The sequence below is a fragment of the Entelurus aequoreus genome, linkage group LG05 (genome assembly GCF_033978785.1).
Source record: "Entelurus aequoreus isolate RoL-2023_Sb linkage group LG05, RoL_Eaeq_v1.1, whole genome shotgun sequence".
Lineage (NCBI taxonomy): Eukaryota > Metazoa > Chordata > Actinopteri > Syngnathiformes > Syngnathidae > Entelurus > Entelurus aequoreus.
This window is the reverse complement of record NC_084735.1, coordinates 87,693,584-87,715,902: the sequence shown is the minus strand read 5'-3', so window position 1 is coordinate 87,715,902 and position 22,319 is coordinate 87,693,584. Positions and strand designations below refer to the sequence as shown.

The 22,319-nt window shown below is 41.7% G+C and overlaps 1 protein-coding gene across 1 annotated transcript; it reads right to left on the bottom strand.

Moving 5' to 3' along the window:
* Nucleotides 1-25: 25 nt before the first annotated feature.
* On the bottom strand, nt 26-22,192 carry LOC133651230 (protein disulfide-isomerase A3-like). The gene is made up of 13 exons (XM_062049268.1): nt 21,960-22,192; nt 20,655-20,733; nt 20,447-20,564; nt 17,683-17,790; nt 10,775-10,904; nt 7,186-7,299; nt 4,122-4,247; nt 3,861-4,043; nt 3,687-3,795; nt 2,145-2,273; nt 1,101-1,180; nt 953-1,028; nt 26-867 (listed from the first exon to the last, which is right to left on the bottom strand). Exons 1-13 carry the CDS (start codon nt 22,139-22,141, stop codon nt 790-792), a joined length of 1,512 nt encoding a protein of 503 aa, XP_061905252.1. The 5' UTR covers nt 22,142-22,192; the 3' UTR covers nt 26-789.
* Nucleotides 22,193-22,319: the final 127 nt, after the last annotated feature.

Genomic DNA, 22,319 nt, shown 5'->3' with positions numbered 1-22,319 from the left:
GTAGGATCGACGGGCCTGTCCACCAATCACATCACATAAACGACCTCGACACTGGCGTGGGTTGGGTCTTGTAAGTATGGGCGGAGCGATAGAGTATGACCGACGGGCTTGTCCACCAATCACATCACATTATCGGCGAACACCGCCTAATCATCACGTTCGTGACAATGCATTTAATATCCATATCCATATATGGTACTTTGAATAATGCTGTGTTACTTTGTAACCTCTTGTATCTATGTAAAAAAAACAAAAAACTCACAATTTGTAATTTTATACAAATATTCTTATTTTGCTGTGGTGTTACAGAAGCAGTTTTTGTCATTTATGTCAGGAGAGGATCAACATCATCAACATCTACACTTCCATTCACACACACGCACACACACACACGCACACTAACACACACACACACACACACACACACACACACACACGCACACGCGCACACACACGCACACACACACAGTTAATTTCCCCCCATAGTAATTCTGGTACAAAAAGCAACAACACTTCAGCACTCAAAGAATGATTTGATTGCAAAGTGATTTCCTTGAAGAAATAAATAAATAAATAATCAATCAAAGTAGGTGTACTGCCACCACCTGTCACATCACATACTGACTTATTTGGACTTTTTTTGCTGTTTTCCTGTGTGTAGTGTTTTACTTCTTGTCTTGCGCTCCTATTTTAATGGCGTTTTCTCTTTTTTTTTGGTATTTTCCTGTAGCAGTTTCATGTCTTCCTTTGATATAAATCCATCCCGTCATGTGACGCGGGTAAAGACCGTCACAACTCCTGTTTGGATGCGCCATTGTTGCCTTCCTGCTGCAGGAAGTGGAGGAAGTCTCGCAGTTCTCGGCCCCCCTAAGGTACAACACGGTTGATAAAAGGTCACAAACCCTTCCTGGGGCTGACAGGAAATCAACAAAATAAAAGCCTTTACGGTCACCTCATATCGAACAGGCTCGTCCTTCCTGCCGGCGGGGTCCTTCCTGCCGGCGGGGGCCAGGTAGATTGTTGGGTAGCTGAGGAAGAGACAGTTAGGTAAGTATACGTAGAAATACACAATTATATATATACACTGCACATGATCTCACCCTTGTACATGGTAGCCAGGCGGCAGGTCGTTGTGGAGTGCGTTCATCTTAGCGATGACCATGTGACCATCAGCAGACACCTGGGAGGGAGGACACAGGTATGTACTATGTATTTATACTGTTATAGACTGTGTATTTATATAGTAATGTACAGTGTATATGTTACAAGTACTGTGTATTTATATAGTAATGTACAGTGTATATGTTACAAGTACTGTGTATTTATATAGTAATGTACAGTGTATATGTTACAAGTACTGTGTATTTATATAGTAATGTACAGTGTATATGTTACAAGTACTGTGTATTTATATAGTAATGTACAGTGTATATGTTACAAGTACTGTGTATTCATATAGTAATGTACAGTGTATACAGTATTTCCTTGAATAGCCGCAGGGGCGCTAATTAATTTAAAACCTCTTCTCACTCCTGCGCTTACCAAAAGCATGCGTGATGGGCAAGCACGCGCTAATTATTTTAAAACCTCTTCTCACTCCGGCGCTTACCTTATCATGAAAAGCACATTTAATAAAAAAAACGTTATTATGGTCTTACCTTTACTTATAAATTATGTCCATGTGCAGCTGCTTCTGATCAAAGGCAGTCTTCCTTATATTTCTTCAGTTTTAAAAGTCTCTGGAGATATTCTTTTAATTATTACCTCCTGCTTCGATTGAAAGTCCAGTTTAGAAAACTGTTTTATTTGAGATATGTAATCCTCCATGGTAAAAGTGCAAGCAAACGATCGCGGCTCACGCATGCTGCTTGTTGTCTTCTTCTGCAGCACCGGTCTTCTGCAGTACTGGTAGTCGCAAGAAGGCTCACTAGCGCCCTCTACCACCAGGAGGCGGGAGTCATTTAATGACTCATATTTGACCCGGCGGAAGTGCCAAGCATGCGCTAATTATTTTGCTAAACTAGTTTGACCCGGCTGTAATTCTAGGCAGGCGAATACTATATTCCCGGCGGCAATTCAAGGAAATACGGTATGTTACAAGTATTGTGTACAGTAGTTGTAGACAGCAGTTGGATGAAAAGTACCGTCTCAGCCAGTCGTGTGTAAACTGCTTCCAGCTTCTTGCAGACAGGACAGGATGGAGAGTAGAACTGGATCAGCACATCTTTGTTGGGGTCATTAACGATGGCGTCAAACGACTCCGCTACCACCACCTGCAGCACACGTGCACTGTGACATCACTTCCTGTGTGTGCATCACTTCCTGTGTGTACATCACTTCCTGTGTGTGCGTCACTTCCTGTGTGTGCATCACTTCCTGTGTGTGCGTCACTTCCTGTGTGTGCGTCACTTCCTGTGTGTGCGTCACTTCCTGTGTGTGCGTCACTTCCTGTGTGTGCATCACTTCCTGTGTGCATCACTTCCTGTGTGTGCATCACTTCCTGTGAGAGCGTCACTTCCTGTGTGTGCATCACTTCCTGTATGTGCATCACTTCCTGTGTGTAGATGATTTGGTGTGTGTACATGACATTGCCAATCAGTGTGGTTGAACACACAAAGGTGTGTCCAGCACCACCTGTGAGGAGACATGCGCCTTAACAGCACCACCTGTGAGGAGACATTCACCTTAACAGCACCACCTGTGAGGAGACATTCAACCTTAACAGCACCACCTGTGAGGAGACATTCACCTTAACAGCACCACCTGTGAGGAGACATGCACCTTAACAGCACCACCTGTGAGGAGACATTCAACCTTAACAGCACCACCTGTGAGGAGACATTCAACCTTAACAGCACCACCTGTGAGGAGACATTCACCTTAACAGCACCACCTGTGAGGAGACATTCAACCTTAACAGCACCACCTGTGAGGAGACATTCACCTTAACAGCACCACCTGTGAGGAGACATTCACCTTAACAGCACCACCTGTGAGGAGACATTCACCTTAACAGCACCACCTGTGAGGAGACATTCAACCTTAACAGCACCACCTGTGAGGAGACATTCACCTTAACAGCACCACCTGTGAGGAGACATTCACCTTAACAGCACCACCTGTGAGGAGACATTCACCTTAACAGCACCACCTGTGAGGAGACATTCACCTTAACAGCACCACCTGTGAGGAGACATTCACCTTAACAGCACCACCTGTGAGGAGACATTCACCTTAACAGCACCACCTGTGAGGAGACATTCACCTTAACAGCACCACCTGTGAGGAGACATTCACCTTAACAGCACCACCTGTGAGGAGACATTCAACCTTAACAGCACCACCTGTGAGGAGACATTCACCTTAACAGCACCACCTGTGAGGAGACATTCAACCTTAACAGCACCACCTGTGAGGAGACATTCAACCTTAACAGCACCACCTGTGAGGAGACATTCACCTTAACAGCACCACCAGTGAGGAGACATTCACCTTAACAGCACCACCTGTGAGGAGACATTCACCTTAACAGCACCACCTGTGAGGAGACATTCACCTTAACAGCACCACCTGTGAGGAGACATTCAACCTTAACAGCACCACCTGTGAGGAGACATTCACCTTAACAGCACCACCTGTGAGGAGACATTCAACCTTAACAGCACCACCTGTGAGGAGACATTCACCTTAACAGCACCACTCTGCTTTTCGGGGACGGACTGGGACTTGATGTACGGCTTGAGTCTCTTGGCAAAGTACTGGTCCAGAAAGCGGTCCAGAGACTGGCCGTCCCTCCTGGAGGACATGGTCATGTGACTTGTTGGAGCGTGCCCAGTAGGACGGGGGCGGGTGGTACCTACGTGAACTCCTCCCTCATGGTGTACTTGTGGCCCACGTGGCTGCGGATGGTGACCAGAGGAAGATCTCCACAGTCTGAAGACCCCAGACCATAGTCAGCCTCCAGCTCAGACCGGAAGTCTTCTTTATTGGCTACTGAAAAGGTCAGGCCCCGCCCCTTGTACTTGGACGCCACCTTCATCACTCTGGTAAGGACACACACGTGACACAACATCATGACGTGTGTGTGTGTGTGTGTGTGTGTGTGTGTGTGTGTGTGTTACCTGTTCCTCCAGTAGTTGGAGCCTCTGGGGTTGTGTTTGTAGTCCAGGTGGTAAAAGGCGGTCAAGAGGTCGCGACCTCGCAGAAGATCCTTGTTGTCCAGAGTCAAGTGTGGACACAATCCAAATCTACACAAACAAACACACACTTATGCACAAACATAGCATACACACACACACAAACATGACATACACTTACACAAACATAAGACAAATATAGACAAAACATTACACACACACACAACATAACTTACACAAACATAAGACAAAACATTACACACACTTACACAAACATAAGACAAATATAGAGAAAACATTACACACACTTACACAAACATAAGACAAAACAAAACATTACACACACATCACATACACTTACACAAACATAAGACAAAACATTACACAAACATAACAGACACTTACACAAACATAAGACACGTACACAAACATAAGACGCCTACACAAACATAAGACACTTACACAAACATAAGACACTTACACAAACATAAGACACTTACACAAACATAAGACACCTAGACAAACATAAGACACCTACACAAACATAAGACACTTACACAAACATAATACACCTACACAAACATAAGACACCTACACAAAACATAAGACACTTACACAAACATAAGACAATTACACAAACATAGGACACCTACACAAACATAAGACACTTACACAAACCTAAGACACTTACACAAACATAAGACACTTACACAAACATAAGACACTTACACAAACATAAGACACTTACACAAACATAAGACACCTACAACAAACATAAGACACTTACACAAACATAAGACACCTACACAAACATAAGACACCTACACAAACATAAGACACTTACACAAACATAAGACACTTACACAAACATAAGACACCTACACAAACATAAGACACTTACACAAACATAAGACACTTACACAAACATAAGACACTTACACAATCATAAGACACTTACACAAACATAAGACACCTACACAAACACAAGACACCTACACAAACATAAGGCACCTACACAAACATAAGACACTTACACAAACATAAGACACTTACACAAACATAAGACACCTACACAAACATAAGACACTTACACAAACATAAGACACTTACACAAACATAAGACACCTACACAAACATAAGACACTTACACAAACATAAGACACTTACACAAACATAAGACACTTACACAATCATAAGACACTTACACAAACACAAGACACCTACACAAACACAAGACACCTACACAAACATAAGACACCTACACAAACATAAGACACCTACACAAACATAAGACACTTACACAAACATAAGACACTTACACAAACATAAGACACTTACACAAACATAAGACACTTACACAAACACAAGACATCTACACAAACATAAGACACCTACACAAACATAAGACACTTACACAAACATAAGACACTTACACAAACATAAGACACTTACACAAACATAAGACACCTACACAAACACAAGACACCTACACAAACATAAGACACTCACACAAACATAAGACACTTACACAAACATAAGACACTTACACAAACATAAGACACCTACACAAACATAAGACACTTACACAAACATAAGACACCTACACAAACATAAGACACTTACACAAACATAAGACACTTACACAAACATAAGACACTTACACAAACATAAGACACTTACACAAACATAAGACACCTACACAAACATAAGACACTTACACAAACATAAGACACTTACACAAACATAAGACACTTACACAAACATAAGACACTTACACAAACATAAGACACTTACACAAACATAAGACACTTACGCAAACATAAGACACCTACACAAACACAAGACACCTACACAAACACAAGACACTTACACAAACACAAGACACTTACACAAACATAAGACACTTACACAAACATAAGACACCTACACAAACACAAGACACCTACACAAACACAAGACACTTACACAAACATAAGACACATACACAAACATAAGACACCTCCACAAACATAAGACACTTACACAAACATAAGACACCTACACAAACACAAGACACCTACACAAACACAAGAAACCTACACAAACACAAGACACTTACACAAACATAAGACACTTACACAAACATAAGACACTTACACAAACATAAGACACCTACACAAACATAAGACACCTACACAAACATAGGACACTTACACAAACATAAGACACCTACACAAACATAAGACACATACACAAACATAAGACACCTACACAAACATAAGACACCTACACAAACATAAGACACCTACACAAACATAAGACACTTACACAAACATAAGACACCTACACAAACATAAGACACTTACACAAACATAAGACACTTACACAAACATAAGACACCTACACAAACATAAGACACCTACACAAACATAAGACACTTACACAAACATAAGACACCTCCACAAACATAAGACACTTACACAAACATAAGACACTTACACAAACATAAGACACCTACACAAACATAAGACACTTACACAAACATAAGACACCTACACAAACATAAGACACTTACACAAACATAAGACACCTACACAAACATAAGACACTTACACAAACATAAGACACCTACACAAACATAAGACACTTACACAAACATAAGACACCTACACAAACATAAGACACTTACACAAACATAAGACACCTACACAAACATAAGACACCTACACAAACATAAGACACTTACACAAACATAAGACAACCTACACAAACATAAGACACTTACACAAACATAAGACACTTACACAAACATAAGACACCTACACAAACATAAGACACTTACACAAACATAAGACACCTACACAAACATAAGACACTTACACAAACATAAGACACTTACACAAACATAAGACACCTACACAAACATAAGACACTTACACAAACATAAGACACTTACACAAACATAAGACACCTACACAAACATAAGACACTTACACAAACATAAGACACCTACACAAACATAAGACACTTACACAAACATAAGACACCTACACAAACATAAGACACTTACATGTGATCTCGGATGAAGCGTCTCAGAGATGAGATGGTGAGAAAGTCTTCAAAAACCACAACGCTGTCCTCAAACTGATTGGCCAATCTGGGAGGTCTGAACAACAACACACCTCTGGAACACACACAACACAATACAAGACAACACAACACAACACAAGACAACACAACACAAGACAACACAACACAAGACAACACAACACAACACAAGACAAGACAACACAGGGTGCAGTTTTAGAGACTCTTGTACTGAGATTGAAATGTGAAGTGGACATAAGAAGTTGTATTAGCTGCTTGAGAAATCTTCTTCTTAGACTATTAGCTCAGGCATTTGTTGACAGAGTGCTGACCCTTGACCTGTGACCCTTGACCTGTGACCCTTGACCTGTGACCCTTGTTTGTGAATGACTGAAGCTGCTTTTATAGCCAATCATGGCACCCACCTGTTCCCAATTAGCCTGCACACCTGTGGGATGTTCCAAATAAGTCTTTGATGAGCATTCCTCAACTTTATCAGTCTTTTTTGCCACCTTTCCCAACTTCTTTGTCACGTGTTGCTGCCATCAAATTATAAAGTTCATGATTATTTGCACACAAAATAAAGTTTGAACATCAAATATGTTGTCTTTGTAGCATATTCAACTGAATATGGCTTGAAAAGGATTTGCAAATCGAAGTAGTTTAACTAGCAACATGAAGTAGTTTAACTAGCAACATGAAGTAGTTTAACTAGCAACATGAACTAGTTTAACTAGCAACATGAAGTAGTTTAACTAGCAACATGAAGTAGTTTCACTGGCAACATGAAGTAGTTTAACTAGCAACATGAAGTAGTTTCACTGGCAACATGAAGTAGTTTAACTAGCAACATGAACTAGTTTAACTAGCAACATGAAGTAGTTTCACTGGCAACATGAAGTAGTTTAACTAGCAACATGAACTAGTTTAACTAGCAACATGAAGTAGTTTCACTGGCAACATGAAGTAGTTTAACTAGCAACATGAACTAGTTTAACTAGCAACATGAAGTAGTTTCACTGGCAACATGAAGTAGTTTAACTAGCAACATGAAGTAGTTTCACTGGCAACATGAAGTAGTTTAACTAGCAACATGAAGTAGTTTCACTGGCAACATGAAGTAGTTTAACTAGCAACATGAAGTAGTTTCACTGGCAACATGAAGTAGTTTCACTGGCAACATGAAGTAGTTTAACTAGCAACATGAAGTAGTTTAACTAGCAACATGAACTAGTTTAACTAGCAACATGAAGTAGTTTCACTGGCAACATGAAGTAGTTTAACTAGCAACATGAAGTAGTTTCACTGGCAACATGAAGTAGTTTAACTAGCAACATGAAGTAGTTTCACTAGCAACATGAACTAGTTTAACTAGCAACATGAAGTAGTTTCACTGGCAACATGAAGTAGTTTAACTAGCAACATGAAGTAGTTTCACTGGCAACATGAAGTAGTTTAACTAGCAACATGAACTAGTTTAACTAGCAACATGAAGTAGTTTCACTGGCAACATGAAGTAGTTTAACTAGCAACATGAACTAGTTTAACTAGCAACATGAAGTAGTTTCACTGGCAACATGAAGTAGTTTAACTAGCAACATGAACTAGTTTAACTAGCAACATGAAGTAGTTTCACTGGCAACATGAAGTAGTTTAACTAGCAACATGAAGTAGTTTCACTGGCAACATGAAGTAGTTTAACTAGCAACATGAAGTAGTTTCACTGGCAACATGAAGTAGTTTAACTAGCAACATGAAGTAGTTTCACTGGCAACATGAAGTAGTTTCACTGGCAACATGAAGTAGTTTAACTAGCAACATGAAGTAGTTTAACTAGCAACATGAACTAGTTTAACTAGCAACATGAAGTAGTTTCACTGGCAACATGAAGTAGTTTAACTAGCAACATGAAGTAGTTTCACTGGCAACATGAAGTAGTTTAACTAGCAACATGAAGTAGTTTCACTGGCAACATGAAGTAGTTTAACTAGCAACATGAACTAGTTTAACTAGCAACTTGAAGTAGTTTCACTGGCAACATGAAGTAGTTTAACTAGCAACATGAAGTAGTTTAACTAGCAACATGAACTAGTTTAACTAGCAACATGAAGTAGTTTCACTGGCAACATGAAGTAGTTTCACTAACAACATGAAGTAGTTTCACTGGCAACATGAAGTAGTTTAACTAGCAACATGAAGTAGTTTAACTAGCAACATGAATTAGTTTAACTAGCAACATTAAGTAGTTTAACTAGCAACATGAAGTAGTTTAACTAGCAACATGAAGTAGTTTCACTGGCAACATGAAGTAGTTTAACTAGCAACATGAAGTAGTTTCACTGGCAACATGAAGTAGTTTCACTGGCAACATGAAGTAGTTTAACTAGCAACATGAAGTAGTTTCACTGGCAACATGAAGTAGTTTAACTAGCAACATGAACTAGTTTAACTAGCAACATGAAGTAGTTTCACTGGCAACATGAAGTAGTTTAGCTAGCAACATGAACTAGTTTAACTAGCAACATGAAGTAGTTTCACTGGCAACATGAAGTAGTTTAACTAGCAACATGAAGTAGTTTCACTGGCAACATGAAGTAGTTTAACTAGCAACATGAAGTAGTTTAACTAGCAACATGAACTTGTTTAACTAGCAACATGAAGTAGTTTCACTGGCAACATGAAGTAGTTTAACTAGCAACATGAAGTAGTTTCACTAGCAACATGAAGTAGTTTAACTAGCAACATGAAGTAGTTTCACTGGCAACATGAAGTAGTTTAACTAACAACATGAACTAGTTTAACTAGCAACATGAAGTAGTTTAACTAGCAACATGAAGTAGTTTCAATAACAACATGAACTAGTTTAACTAGCAACATGAAGTAGTTTCACTGGCAACATGAAGTAGTTTAACTAACAACATGAACTAGTTTAACTAGCAACATGAAGTAGTTTAACTAGCAACATGAAGTAGTTTCAATAACAACATGAAGTAGTTTAACTAGCAACATGAACTAGTTTAACTAGCAACAAGAAGTAGCTTAACCAGCAACATGAAGTAGTTTAACTAGCAACATGAAGTAGTTTCAATAACAACATGAACTAGTTTAACTAGCAACATGAAGTAGTTTAACTAGCAACATGAAGTAGTTTCAATAACAACATGAACTAGTTTAACTAGCAACATGAACTAGTTTAACTAGCAACATGAAGTAGTTTCACTGGCAACTTGAAGTAGTTTAACTAACAACATGAACTAGTTTAACTAGCAACATGAAGTAGTTTAACTAGCAACATGAAGTAGTTTCAATAACAACATGAAGTAGTTTAACCAGCAACATGAAGTAGTTTAACTACCAACATGAAGTAGTTTCACTAACAACATGAACTAGTTTAACTAGCAACATGAAGTAGTTTAACTAGCAACATGAAGTAATAACATGGTGTGTAAGTACATCAGCTAGTATTGTTTAAAAGCCAGCATGATGTCATTACTACTAGAGGTGTTTGTTGACGTAGTGAGGGGTTAGTTAGCTTAACTAGTACTAATAATGATTGGAGCATGAAGACTCACTCAGACTGGAGTCCATAAGGTGAGGAAAGGTTGATCTGGGTGGTGTGGCCAAAATGGAACTGATCCCTCAGAAGTCCTGCAGCTTTTAGGAACTCAGACAGACGTGGACTTTCCTCACCTGAGAACACACCTGAGACACAACACACCTGAGACACAACACACCTGAGACACAACACACCTGAGACACAACACACCTGAGACACAACACACTTGAGACACAACACACCTGAGACACAACACACCTGAGACACAACACACCTGAAACACAACACACCTGAGACACAACACACTTGAGACACAACACACTTGAGACACAACACACCTGAGACACAACACACAACACACCTGAGACACAACACACAACACACCTGAGACACAACACACCTGAGACACAACACACTTGAGACACAAGACACCTGAGACACAACACACCTGAGACACAACACACCTGAGACACAACACACCTGAGACACAACACACTTGAGACACAACACACCTGAGACACAACACACAACACACCTGAGACACAACACACAACACACTTGAGACACAACACACCTGAGACACAACACACCTGAGAAACAACACACCTGAAACACAACACACCTGAGACACAACACACAACACACTTGAGACACAACACACCTGAGACACAACACACCTGAGAAACAACACACTTGAGACACAACACACCTGAAACACAACACACCTGAGACACAACACACCTGAGACACAACACACTTGAGACACAACACACCTGAGACACAACACACCTGAGAACACACCTGAGACACAACACTTGAGACACAACACACCTGAGACACAACACACCTGAGACACAACACACTTGAGACACAACACACCTGAGACACAACACACAACACACTTGAGACACAACACACCTGAGACACAACACACCTGAGAAACAACACACCTGAGACACAACACACCTGAGACACAACACACTTGAGACACAACACACCTGAGACAACACACAACACACTTGAGACACAACACACCTGAGACACAACACACCTGAGAAACAACACACTTGAGACACAACACACCTGAGACACAACACACCTGAGACACAACACACTTGAGACACAACACACCTGAGACACAACACACCTGAGACACAACACACCTGAGACACAACACCCTTGAGACAAAACACACCTGAGACACAACACACCTGAGACACAACACACTTGAGACACAACACACCTGAGACACAATACACCTGAGACACAACACACTTGAGACACAACACACCTGAGACACAACACACCTGAGACACAACACACAACACACCTGAGACACAACACACAACACACTTGAGACACAACACACCTGAGACACAACACACCTGAGAAACAACACACCTGAGACACAACACACCTGAGACACAACACACCTGAAACACAACACACCTGAGACACAACACACTTGAGACACAACACACTTGAGACACAACACACCTGAGACACAACACACCTGAGACACAACACACCTGAGACACAACACACCTGAGACACAACACACCTGAGACACAACACACTTGAGACAACACACCTGAGACACAACACACCTGAGACACAACACACCTGAAACACAACACACCTGAGACACAACACACTTGAGACACAACACACTTGAGACACAACACACCTGAGACACAACACACAACACACCTGAGACACAACACACAACACACCTGAGACACAACACACCTGAGACACAACACACTTGAGACACAACACACCTGAGACACAACACACCTGAGACACAACACACCTGAGACACAACACACCTGAGACACAACACACTTGAGACACAACACACCTGAGACACAACACACAACACACCTGAGACACAACACACAACACACTTGAGACACAACACACCTGAGACACAACACACCTGAGAAACAACACACCTGAAACACAACACACCTGAGACACAACACACAAAACACTTGAGACACAACACACCTGAGACACAACACACCTGAGAAACAACACACTTGAGACACAACACACCTGAAACACAACACACCTGAGACACAACACACCTGAGACACAACACACTTGAGACACAACACACCTGAGACACAACACACCTGAGAACACACCTGAGACACAACACTTGAGACACAACACACCTGAGACACAACACACCTGAGACACAACACACCTGAGACACAACACACTTGAGACACAACACACCTGAGACACAACACACCTGAGAACACACCTGAGACACAACACTTGAGACACAACACACCTGAGACACAACACACCTGAAACACAACACACAACACACTTGAGACACAACACACCTGAGACACAACACACCTGAGAAACAACACACCTGAGACACAACACACCTGAGACACAACACACTTGAGACACAACACACCTGAGACAACACACAACACACTTGAGACACAACACACCTGAGACACAACACACCTGAGAAACAACACACTTGAGACACAACACACCTGAGACACAACACACCTGAGACACAACACACTTGAGACACAACACACCTGAGACACAACACACCTGAGACACAACACCCTTGAGACAAAACACACCTGAGACACAACACACCTGAGACACAACACACTTGAGACACAACACACGTGAGACACAATACACCTGAGACACAACACACTTGAGACACAACACACCTGAGACACAACACACCTGAGACACAACACACAACACACCTGAGACACAACACACTTGAGACACAACACACCTGAGACACAACACACCTGAGACAACACACCTGAGACACAACACACTTGAGACACAACACACCTGAGACACAACACACCTGACACACAACACACCTGAGACACAACACACCTGAGACACAACACACCTGAGACACAACACACACTTGAGACACAACACACCTGAGACACAACACACTTGAGACACAACACACCTGAGACACAACACACTTGAGACACAACACACCTGAGACACAACACACCTGAGACACAACACACCTGAGACACAACACACAACACACCTGAGACACAACACACCAGAGACACAATACACAACACACCTGAGACACAACACACCTGAGACACAACACACAACACACCTGAGACACAACACACCTGAGACACAACACACCTGAGACACAACACACAACACACCTGAGACACAACACACCTGAAACACAACACACAACACACCTGAGACACAACACACCTGAGACACAACACACCTGGGACACAACACACAACACACCTGAGACACAACACACCTGAGACACAACACACAACACACCTGAGACACAGCACACAACACACCTGAGACACAACACACTTGAGACACAACACACCTGAGACACAACACACCTGAGACACAACACACCTGAGACACAACACACCTGAAACACAACACACCTGAGACACAACACACCTGAGACACAACACACCTGAGACACAACACACCTGAGACACAACACACAACACACCTGAGACACAACACACCAGAGACACAATACACAACACACCTGAGACACAACACACCTGAGACACAACACACCTGAGACACAACACACAACACACCTGAGACACAACACACCTGAGACACAACACACCTGAAACACAACACACGACACACCTGAGACACAACACACCTGAGACACAACACACCTGAGACACAACACACCTGAGACACAACACACAAAACACCTGAGACACAACACACCTGAGACACAACACACAACACACCTGAGACACAACACACAACACACCTGAGACACAACACACTTGAGACACAACACACCTGAGACACAACACACCTGAGACACAACACACCTGAAACATAACACACCTGAAACACAACACACCTGAGACACAACACACTTGAGACACAACACACCTGAGACACAACACACCTGAGACACAACACACTTGAGACACAACACACCTGAGACACAACACACAACACACCTGAGACACAACACACTTGAGACACAACACACCTGAGACACAACACACCTGAGACACAACACACTTGAGACACAACACACCTGAGACACAACACACAACACACCTGAGACACAACACACAACACACTTGAGACACAACACACCTGAGACACAACACATCTGAGACACAACACACCTGAGATACAACACACCTGAGACACAACACACCTGACACACAACACACCTGGGACACAACACACCTGAGACACAACACACTTGAGACACAACACACCTGAGACAACACACAACACACTTGAGACACAACACACCTGAGACACAACACACCTGAGACACAACACACCTGACACACAACACACCTGAGACACAACACACCTGAGACACAATACGCCTGAGACACAACACGCCTGAGACACAACACACTTGAGACACAACACACTTGAGACACAACACACCTGACACACAACACACTTGAGACACAACACACTTGAGACACAACACACCTGAGACACAACACACCTGACACACAACACGCTTGAGACACAACACACTTGAGACACAACACACCTGACACACAACACACTTGAGACACAAAACACTTGAGACACAACACACCTGACACACAACACACTTGAGACACAACACACCTGAGACACAACACACCTGAGACACAACACACCTGAGACACAACACACCTGAGACACAATACACCTGAAACACAACACACCTGAGACACAACACACTTGAGACACAACACACCTGAGACACAACACACCTGACACACAACACACTTGAGACACAACACACTTGAGACACAACACACCTGACACACAACACACTTGAGACACAACACACCTGAGACACAACACACCTGAGACACAACACACTTTTGAGACACAACACACCTGAGACACAACACACCTGAGACACAACACACCTGAGACACAACACACACCTGAGACACAACACACACTTGAGACACAACACACCTGAGACACAACACACTTGAGACACAACACACCTGAGACACAACACACCTGAGACACAACACTCAACACACCTGAGACACAACACACCAGAGACACAATACACAACACACCTGAGACACAACACACCTGAGACACAACACACCTGAGACACAACACACAACACACCTGAGACACAACACACCTGAGACACAACACACCTGAGACACAACACACAACACACCTGAGACACAACACACCTGAAACACAACACACAACACACCTGAGACACAACACACCTGAGACACAACACACAACACACCTGAGACACAACACACCTGAGACACAACACACAACACACCTGAGACACAGCACACAACACACCTGAGACACAACACACTTGAGACACAACACACCTGAGACACAACACACCTGAGACACAACACACCTGAAACACAACACACCTGAGACACAACACACCTGAGACACAACACACCTGAGACACAACACACAACACACCTGAGACACAACACACCAGAGACACAATACACAACACACCTGAGACACAACACACCTGAGACACAACACACAACAAACCTGAGACACAACACACCTGAGACACAACACACCTGAAACACAACACACAACACACCTGAGACACAACACACCTGAGACACAACACACCTGAGACACAACACACAAAACACCTGAGACACAACACACCTGAGACACAACACACAACACACCTGAGACACAACACACAACACACCTGAGACACAACACACTTGAGACACAACACACCTGAGACACAACACACCTGAGACACAACACACCTGAGACATAACACACCTGAAACACAACACACCTGAGACACAACACACTTGAGACACAACACACCTGAGACACAACACACCTGAGACACAACACACTTGAGACACAACACACCTGAGACACAACACACAACACACCTGAGACACAACACACTTTTGAGACACAACACACCTGAGACACAACACACCTGAGACACAACACACCTGACACACAACACACCTGAGACACAACACACCTGAGACACAACACACCTGACACACAACACACCTGAGACACAACACACCTGAGACACAACACGCCTGAGACACAACACACCTGAGACACAACACACTTGAGACACAACACACCTGAGACACAACACACCTGAGACACAACACACTTGAGACACAACACACCTGAGACACAACACACAACACACCTGAGACACAACACACTTTTGAGACACAACACACCTGACACACAACACACCTGAGACACAACACACCTGAGACACAACACACCTGACACACAACACACCTGAGACACAACACGCCTGAGACACAACACACCTGAGACACAACACACTTGAGACACAACACACTTGAGACACAACACACCTGACACACAACACACTTGAGACACAACACACTTGAGACACAACACACCTGACACACAACACACCTGAGACACAACACACTTGAGACACAACACACTTGAGACACAACACACCTGACACACAACACACTTGAGACACAAAACACTTGAGACACAACACACCTGACACACAACACACTTGAGACACAACACACCTGAGACACAACACACTTTTGAGACACAACACACCTGAGACACAACACACCTGAGACACAACACACCTGAGACACAATACACCTGAAACACAACACACCTGAGACACAACACACTTGAGACACAACACACCTGACACACAACACACTTGAGACACAACACACTTGAGACACAACACACCTGACACACAACACACTTGAGACACAACACACCTGAGACACAACACACCTGAGACACAACACACTTTTGAGACACAACACACCTGAGACACAACACACCTGAGACACAACACACCTGAGACACAACACCCCTGAGACAGGTGGATGATGAAAGAAGATGTCCTACCTACAACAGAAGCATCCCAGTGATGGGTGAAGGTGTGCAGGTCTTCTTTAGTCCACAGACTGACTGAGTCTGGACCTGTCTGCTTCTTCATGTACTGATACATCCCCTCTAGAACACACACTTACCTAGTTAGTTACTTAGTTAGACTAGTCACTTCATGTACTGATACATCCCCTCTAGAACACACACTTACTTAGTTAGTTACTTAGTTAGACTAGTCACTTCATGTACTGATACATCCCCTCTAGAACACACACTTACCTAGTTAGTTACTTAGTTAGACTAGTCACTTCATGTACTGATACATCCCCTCTAGAACACACACTTACTTAGTTAGTTACACTAGTCACTTCATGTACTGATACATCCCCTCTAGAACACACCCTTACTTAGTTAGTTACTTAGTTAGACTAGTCACTTCATGTACTAATACATCCCCTCTAGAACACACACTTACTTAGTTAGTTACACTAGTCACTTCATGTACTGATACATCCCCTCTAGAACACACCCTTACTTAGTTAGTTACTTAGTTAGACTAGTCACTTCATGTACTGATACATCCCCTCTAGAACACACACTTACTTAGTTAGTTACACTAGTCACTTCATGTACTGATACATCCCCTGTAGAACACACACTTAGTTAGTTACACTAGTCACTTCATGTACTGATACATCCCCTCTAGAACACACACTTACTTAGTTAGTTACTTAGTTAGACTAGTCACTTCATGTACTGATACATCCCCTCTAGAACACACACTTACTTAGTTAGACTAGTCACTTCATGTACTAATACATCCCCTCTAGAACACACACTTAGTTAGACTAGTCACTTCATGTACTGATACATCCCCTCTAGATCACACACTTACTTAGTTAGACTAGTCACTTCATGTACTGATACATCCCCTCTAGAACACACACTTACTTAGTTAGACTAGTAACTTCTAGTACTGATACATCCCCTCTATAACACACACTTAGTTAGACTAGTCACTTCTAGTACTGATACATCCCCTCTACAACACACACTTAGACTAGTCACTTCTAGTACTGATACATCCCCTCGAGAACACACACTTACTTAGTTAGACTAGTCACTTCTAGTACTGATACATCCCCTCTATAACACACACTTAGTTAGACTAGTCACTTCTAGTACTGATACATCCCCTCTATAACACACACTTAGTTAGACTAGTCACTTCTAGTACTGATACATCCCCTCTATAACACACACTTAGTTAGACTAGTCACTTCTAGTACTGATACATCCCCTCTATAACACACACTTAGTTAGACTAGTCACTTCTAGTACTGATACATCCCCTCTATAACACACACTTAGTTAGACTAGTCACTTCTAGTACTGATACATCCCCTCTATAACACACACTTAGTTAGTTAGACTAGTCACTTCTAGTACTGATACATCCCCTCTAGTACACACACTTAGTTAGACTAGTCACTTCTAGTACTGATACATCCCCTCTATAACACACACTTAGTTAGACTAGTCACTTCTAGTACTGATACATCCCCTCTAGAACACACACTTAGACTAGTCACTTCTAGTACTGATACATCCCCTCTAGTACACACACTTAGTTAGACTAGTCACTTCTAGTACTGATACATCCCCTCTATAACACACACTTAGTTAGACTAGTCACTTCTAGTACTGATACATCCCCTCTAGAACACACACTTAGACTAGTCACTTCTAGTACTGACACATCCCCTCTATAACACACACTTAGTTAGACTAGTCACTTCTAGTACTGATACACCCCCTCTATAACACACAGTTAGTTAGACTAGTCACTTCTAGTACTGATACATCCCCTCTAGAACACACACTTAGTTAGACTAGTCACTTCTAGTACTGATACATCCCCTCTATAACACACACTTAGTTAGACTAGTCACTTCCAGTACTGACACATCCCCTCTATAACACACACTTAGTTAGACTAGTCACTTCTAGTACTGATACACCCCCTCTATAACACACAGTTAGTTAGACTAGTCACTTCTAGTACTGATACATCCCCTCTATAACACACACTTAGTTAGACTAGTCACTTCCAGTACTGACACATCCCCTCTATAACACACACTTAGTTAGACTAGTCACTTCTAGTACTGATACATCCCCTCTATAACACACACTTAGTTAACTAGTCACTTCTAGTACTGATACATCCCCTCTAGAACACACACTTAGTTAGACTAGTCACTTCTAGTACTGACACATCCCCTCTAGAACACACACTTAGTTGTTCATTATTTAAATGTTGACCTAAGTCTGAAGCAAAGGTGCTAATACTGATACAGTCTGCACCCGACTGAACAGCAGGACAGGTGTAACAACTACATTATTATAACTCCTTGTGCAGATGTGAATGTTCATTATTTAAATGTTGACCTAAGTCTGAAGCAAAGGTGCTAACACCAATTAACACATATGGAGGAGGCGTGTTTTAAAGCAGCTGTTGTTAGATTAGTGTGTGTGTGTGTGTGTGTGTGTGTGTGTGTGTGTGTGTGTGTGTGTGTGTGTGTGTGTGTGTGTGTGTGCCCCTTTAAGAATGGATGAAAGAACGGTACAGGTACTTTTCAAAAGTGGTATAGTACCCATTTTATATTTACATCTAACACCATTTCCCAACTCATATGGAAACGGGGTTTGTAATAATAATACCATATTAATACTTCCATACTACTACTACTACTAATAATAGTGCAAGTGTGTGTTGTACCTGCAGAGTGAGGACCCTCATAGGGGGCGGAGTCTCTCCCCTTCCTGAAGATCTTCAGTGTAGGATACCCACTGATGCCATAACGACTGCACCTGTCCACATGAAGTGTACAGTCCACCTGACACACACACACACACACACTGTCACACATGGCTTGGCACAACACACACACACACACACACACACAATAACACAAGAATGACATCACCTTGGCTAACTGGACTGTCCCCTTTAGCTTGCTTGCTGCTTTGTCAAAGTCAGGAGATAATTTCTTACAGTGAGCACACCTGAGATGGAGGCAGGAGGAATAGAAAGAAGGAAGGGAAGAAATAACAAGGTATGCTAATGGTAAATAACAAGGTATGCTAATGGTAAATAAGAAGGTATGCTAATGGTAAATAACAACTCATGCTAATGGTAAATAACAAGGTATGCTAATGGTAAATAACAACTCATGCTAATGGTAAATAACAAGGTATGCTAATGGTAAATAAGAAGGTATGCTAATGGTAAATAACAACTTATGCTAATGCTAAATAACAAGGTATGCTAATGGTAAATAACAACTTATGCTAATGCTAAATAACAAGGTATGCTAATGGTAAATAACAACTCATGCTAATGGTAAATAACAAGGTATGCTAATGGTAAATAAGAAGGTATGCTAATGGTAAATAACAACTTATGCTAATGCTAAATAACAAGGTATGCTAATGGTAAATAAGAAGGTATGCTAAAGGTAAATAAGGTATGCTAAAGGTAAATAAGAACGTATGCTAATGGTAAATAAGAAGGTATGCTAATGGTAAATAACAACTTATGCTAATGCTAAATAACAAGGTATGCTAATGGTAAATAACAACTCATGCTAATGGTAAAAAACAAGGTATGCTAATGGTAAATAAGAAGGTATGCTAATGGTAAATAACAACTTATGCTAATGCTAAATAAGAAGGTATACTAATGGTAAATAAGAATGTATGCTAATGGTAAATAAGAAGGTATGCTAATGATAAATAAGAAGGTATGCTAATGGTAAATAAGAATGTATGCTAATGGTAAATAAGAAGGTATGCTAATGATAAATAAGAAGGTATGCTAATGGTAAATAAGAAGGTATGCTAATGGTAAACAAGAAGGTATGCTAATGGTAAATAAGAATGTATGCTAATGGTAAATAAGAAGGTATGCTAATGATAAATAAGAAGGTATGCTAATGGTAAATAAGAAGGTATGCTAATGGTAAACAAGAAGGTATGCTAATGGTAAATAAGAAGGTATGCTAATGGTAAATAAGAAGGTATGCTAAAGGTAAATAACAAGGTATGCTAAAGGTAAATAAGAAGGTATGCTAATGCTAAATAAGGTATGCTAAAGGTAAATAAGGTATGCTAAAGGTAAATAAGAAGGTATGCTAATGGTAAATAAGAAGGTATGCTGAAGGTAAATAAGAAGGTATGCTAATGGTAAATAAGAAGGTATGCTAAAGGTAAGTAAGAAGGTAAGTAATCACCATGGTGCATAGAAGTTGACCAGCATGGTGTCCTGCTCGCTTGCCAGGTAATCAAAGTCTGCGTCCCCGAGCTCGAGCACATCTCTGCGTGACGTCACAGTCAGTGTGAAGACGGTAAAGAAGAGGCAGGTGAGAGCGGGAAGCAGGTGAAGCAGGTGAAGCAGGTGAGCAGCGGCGGCCATGACGGGCAGGAAGAAGACAAATTACATTTAATGAAGACTTTTGTCAGGCTGCTTTGCTTCACTACTAAATAAACTGCTTCCGAAAATGACCTTCACAATAAAAGCCTTACGATGTTGCCTGTTCGTGTTCGATGAGTCAAACATGGAATAACGTCAATAGGACTCGGGAATAATAATA

Excerpts from the sequence above, each read along its gene's own strand:
- LOC133651230 (XM_062049268.1), bottom strand. The coding sequence starts at position 22,141 with ATGGCCGCCGCTGCTCACCTGCTTCACCTGCTTCACCTGCTTCCCGCT. Across the intron at positions 17,791-20,446 it reads TGAGGGTCCTCACTCTGCAG|AGGGGATGTATCAGTACATG; the intron begins GTACAACACACA and ends TGTGTGTTCTAG. Across the intron at positions 2,274-3,686 it reads AGCAGAGTGGTGCTGTTAAG|GTGGTGGTAGCGGAGTCGTT; the intron begins GTGAATGTCTCC and ends CGTGTGCTGCAG.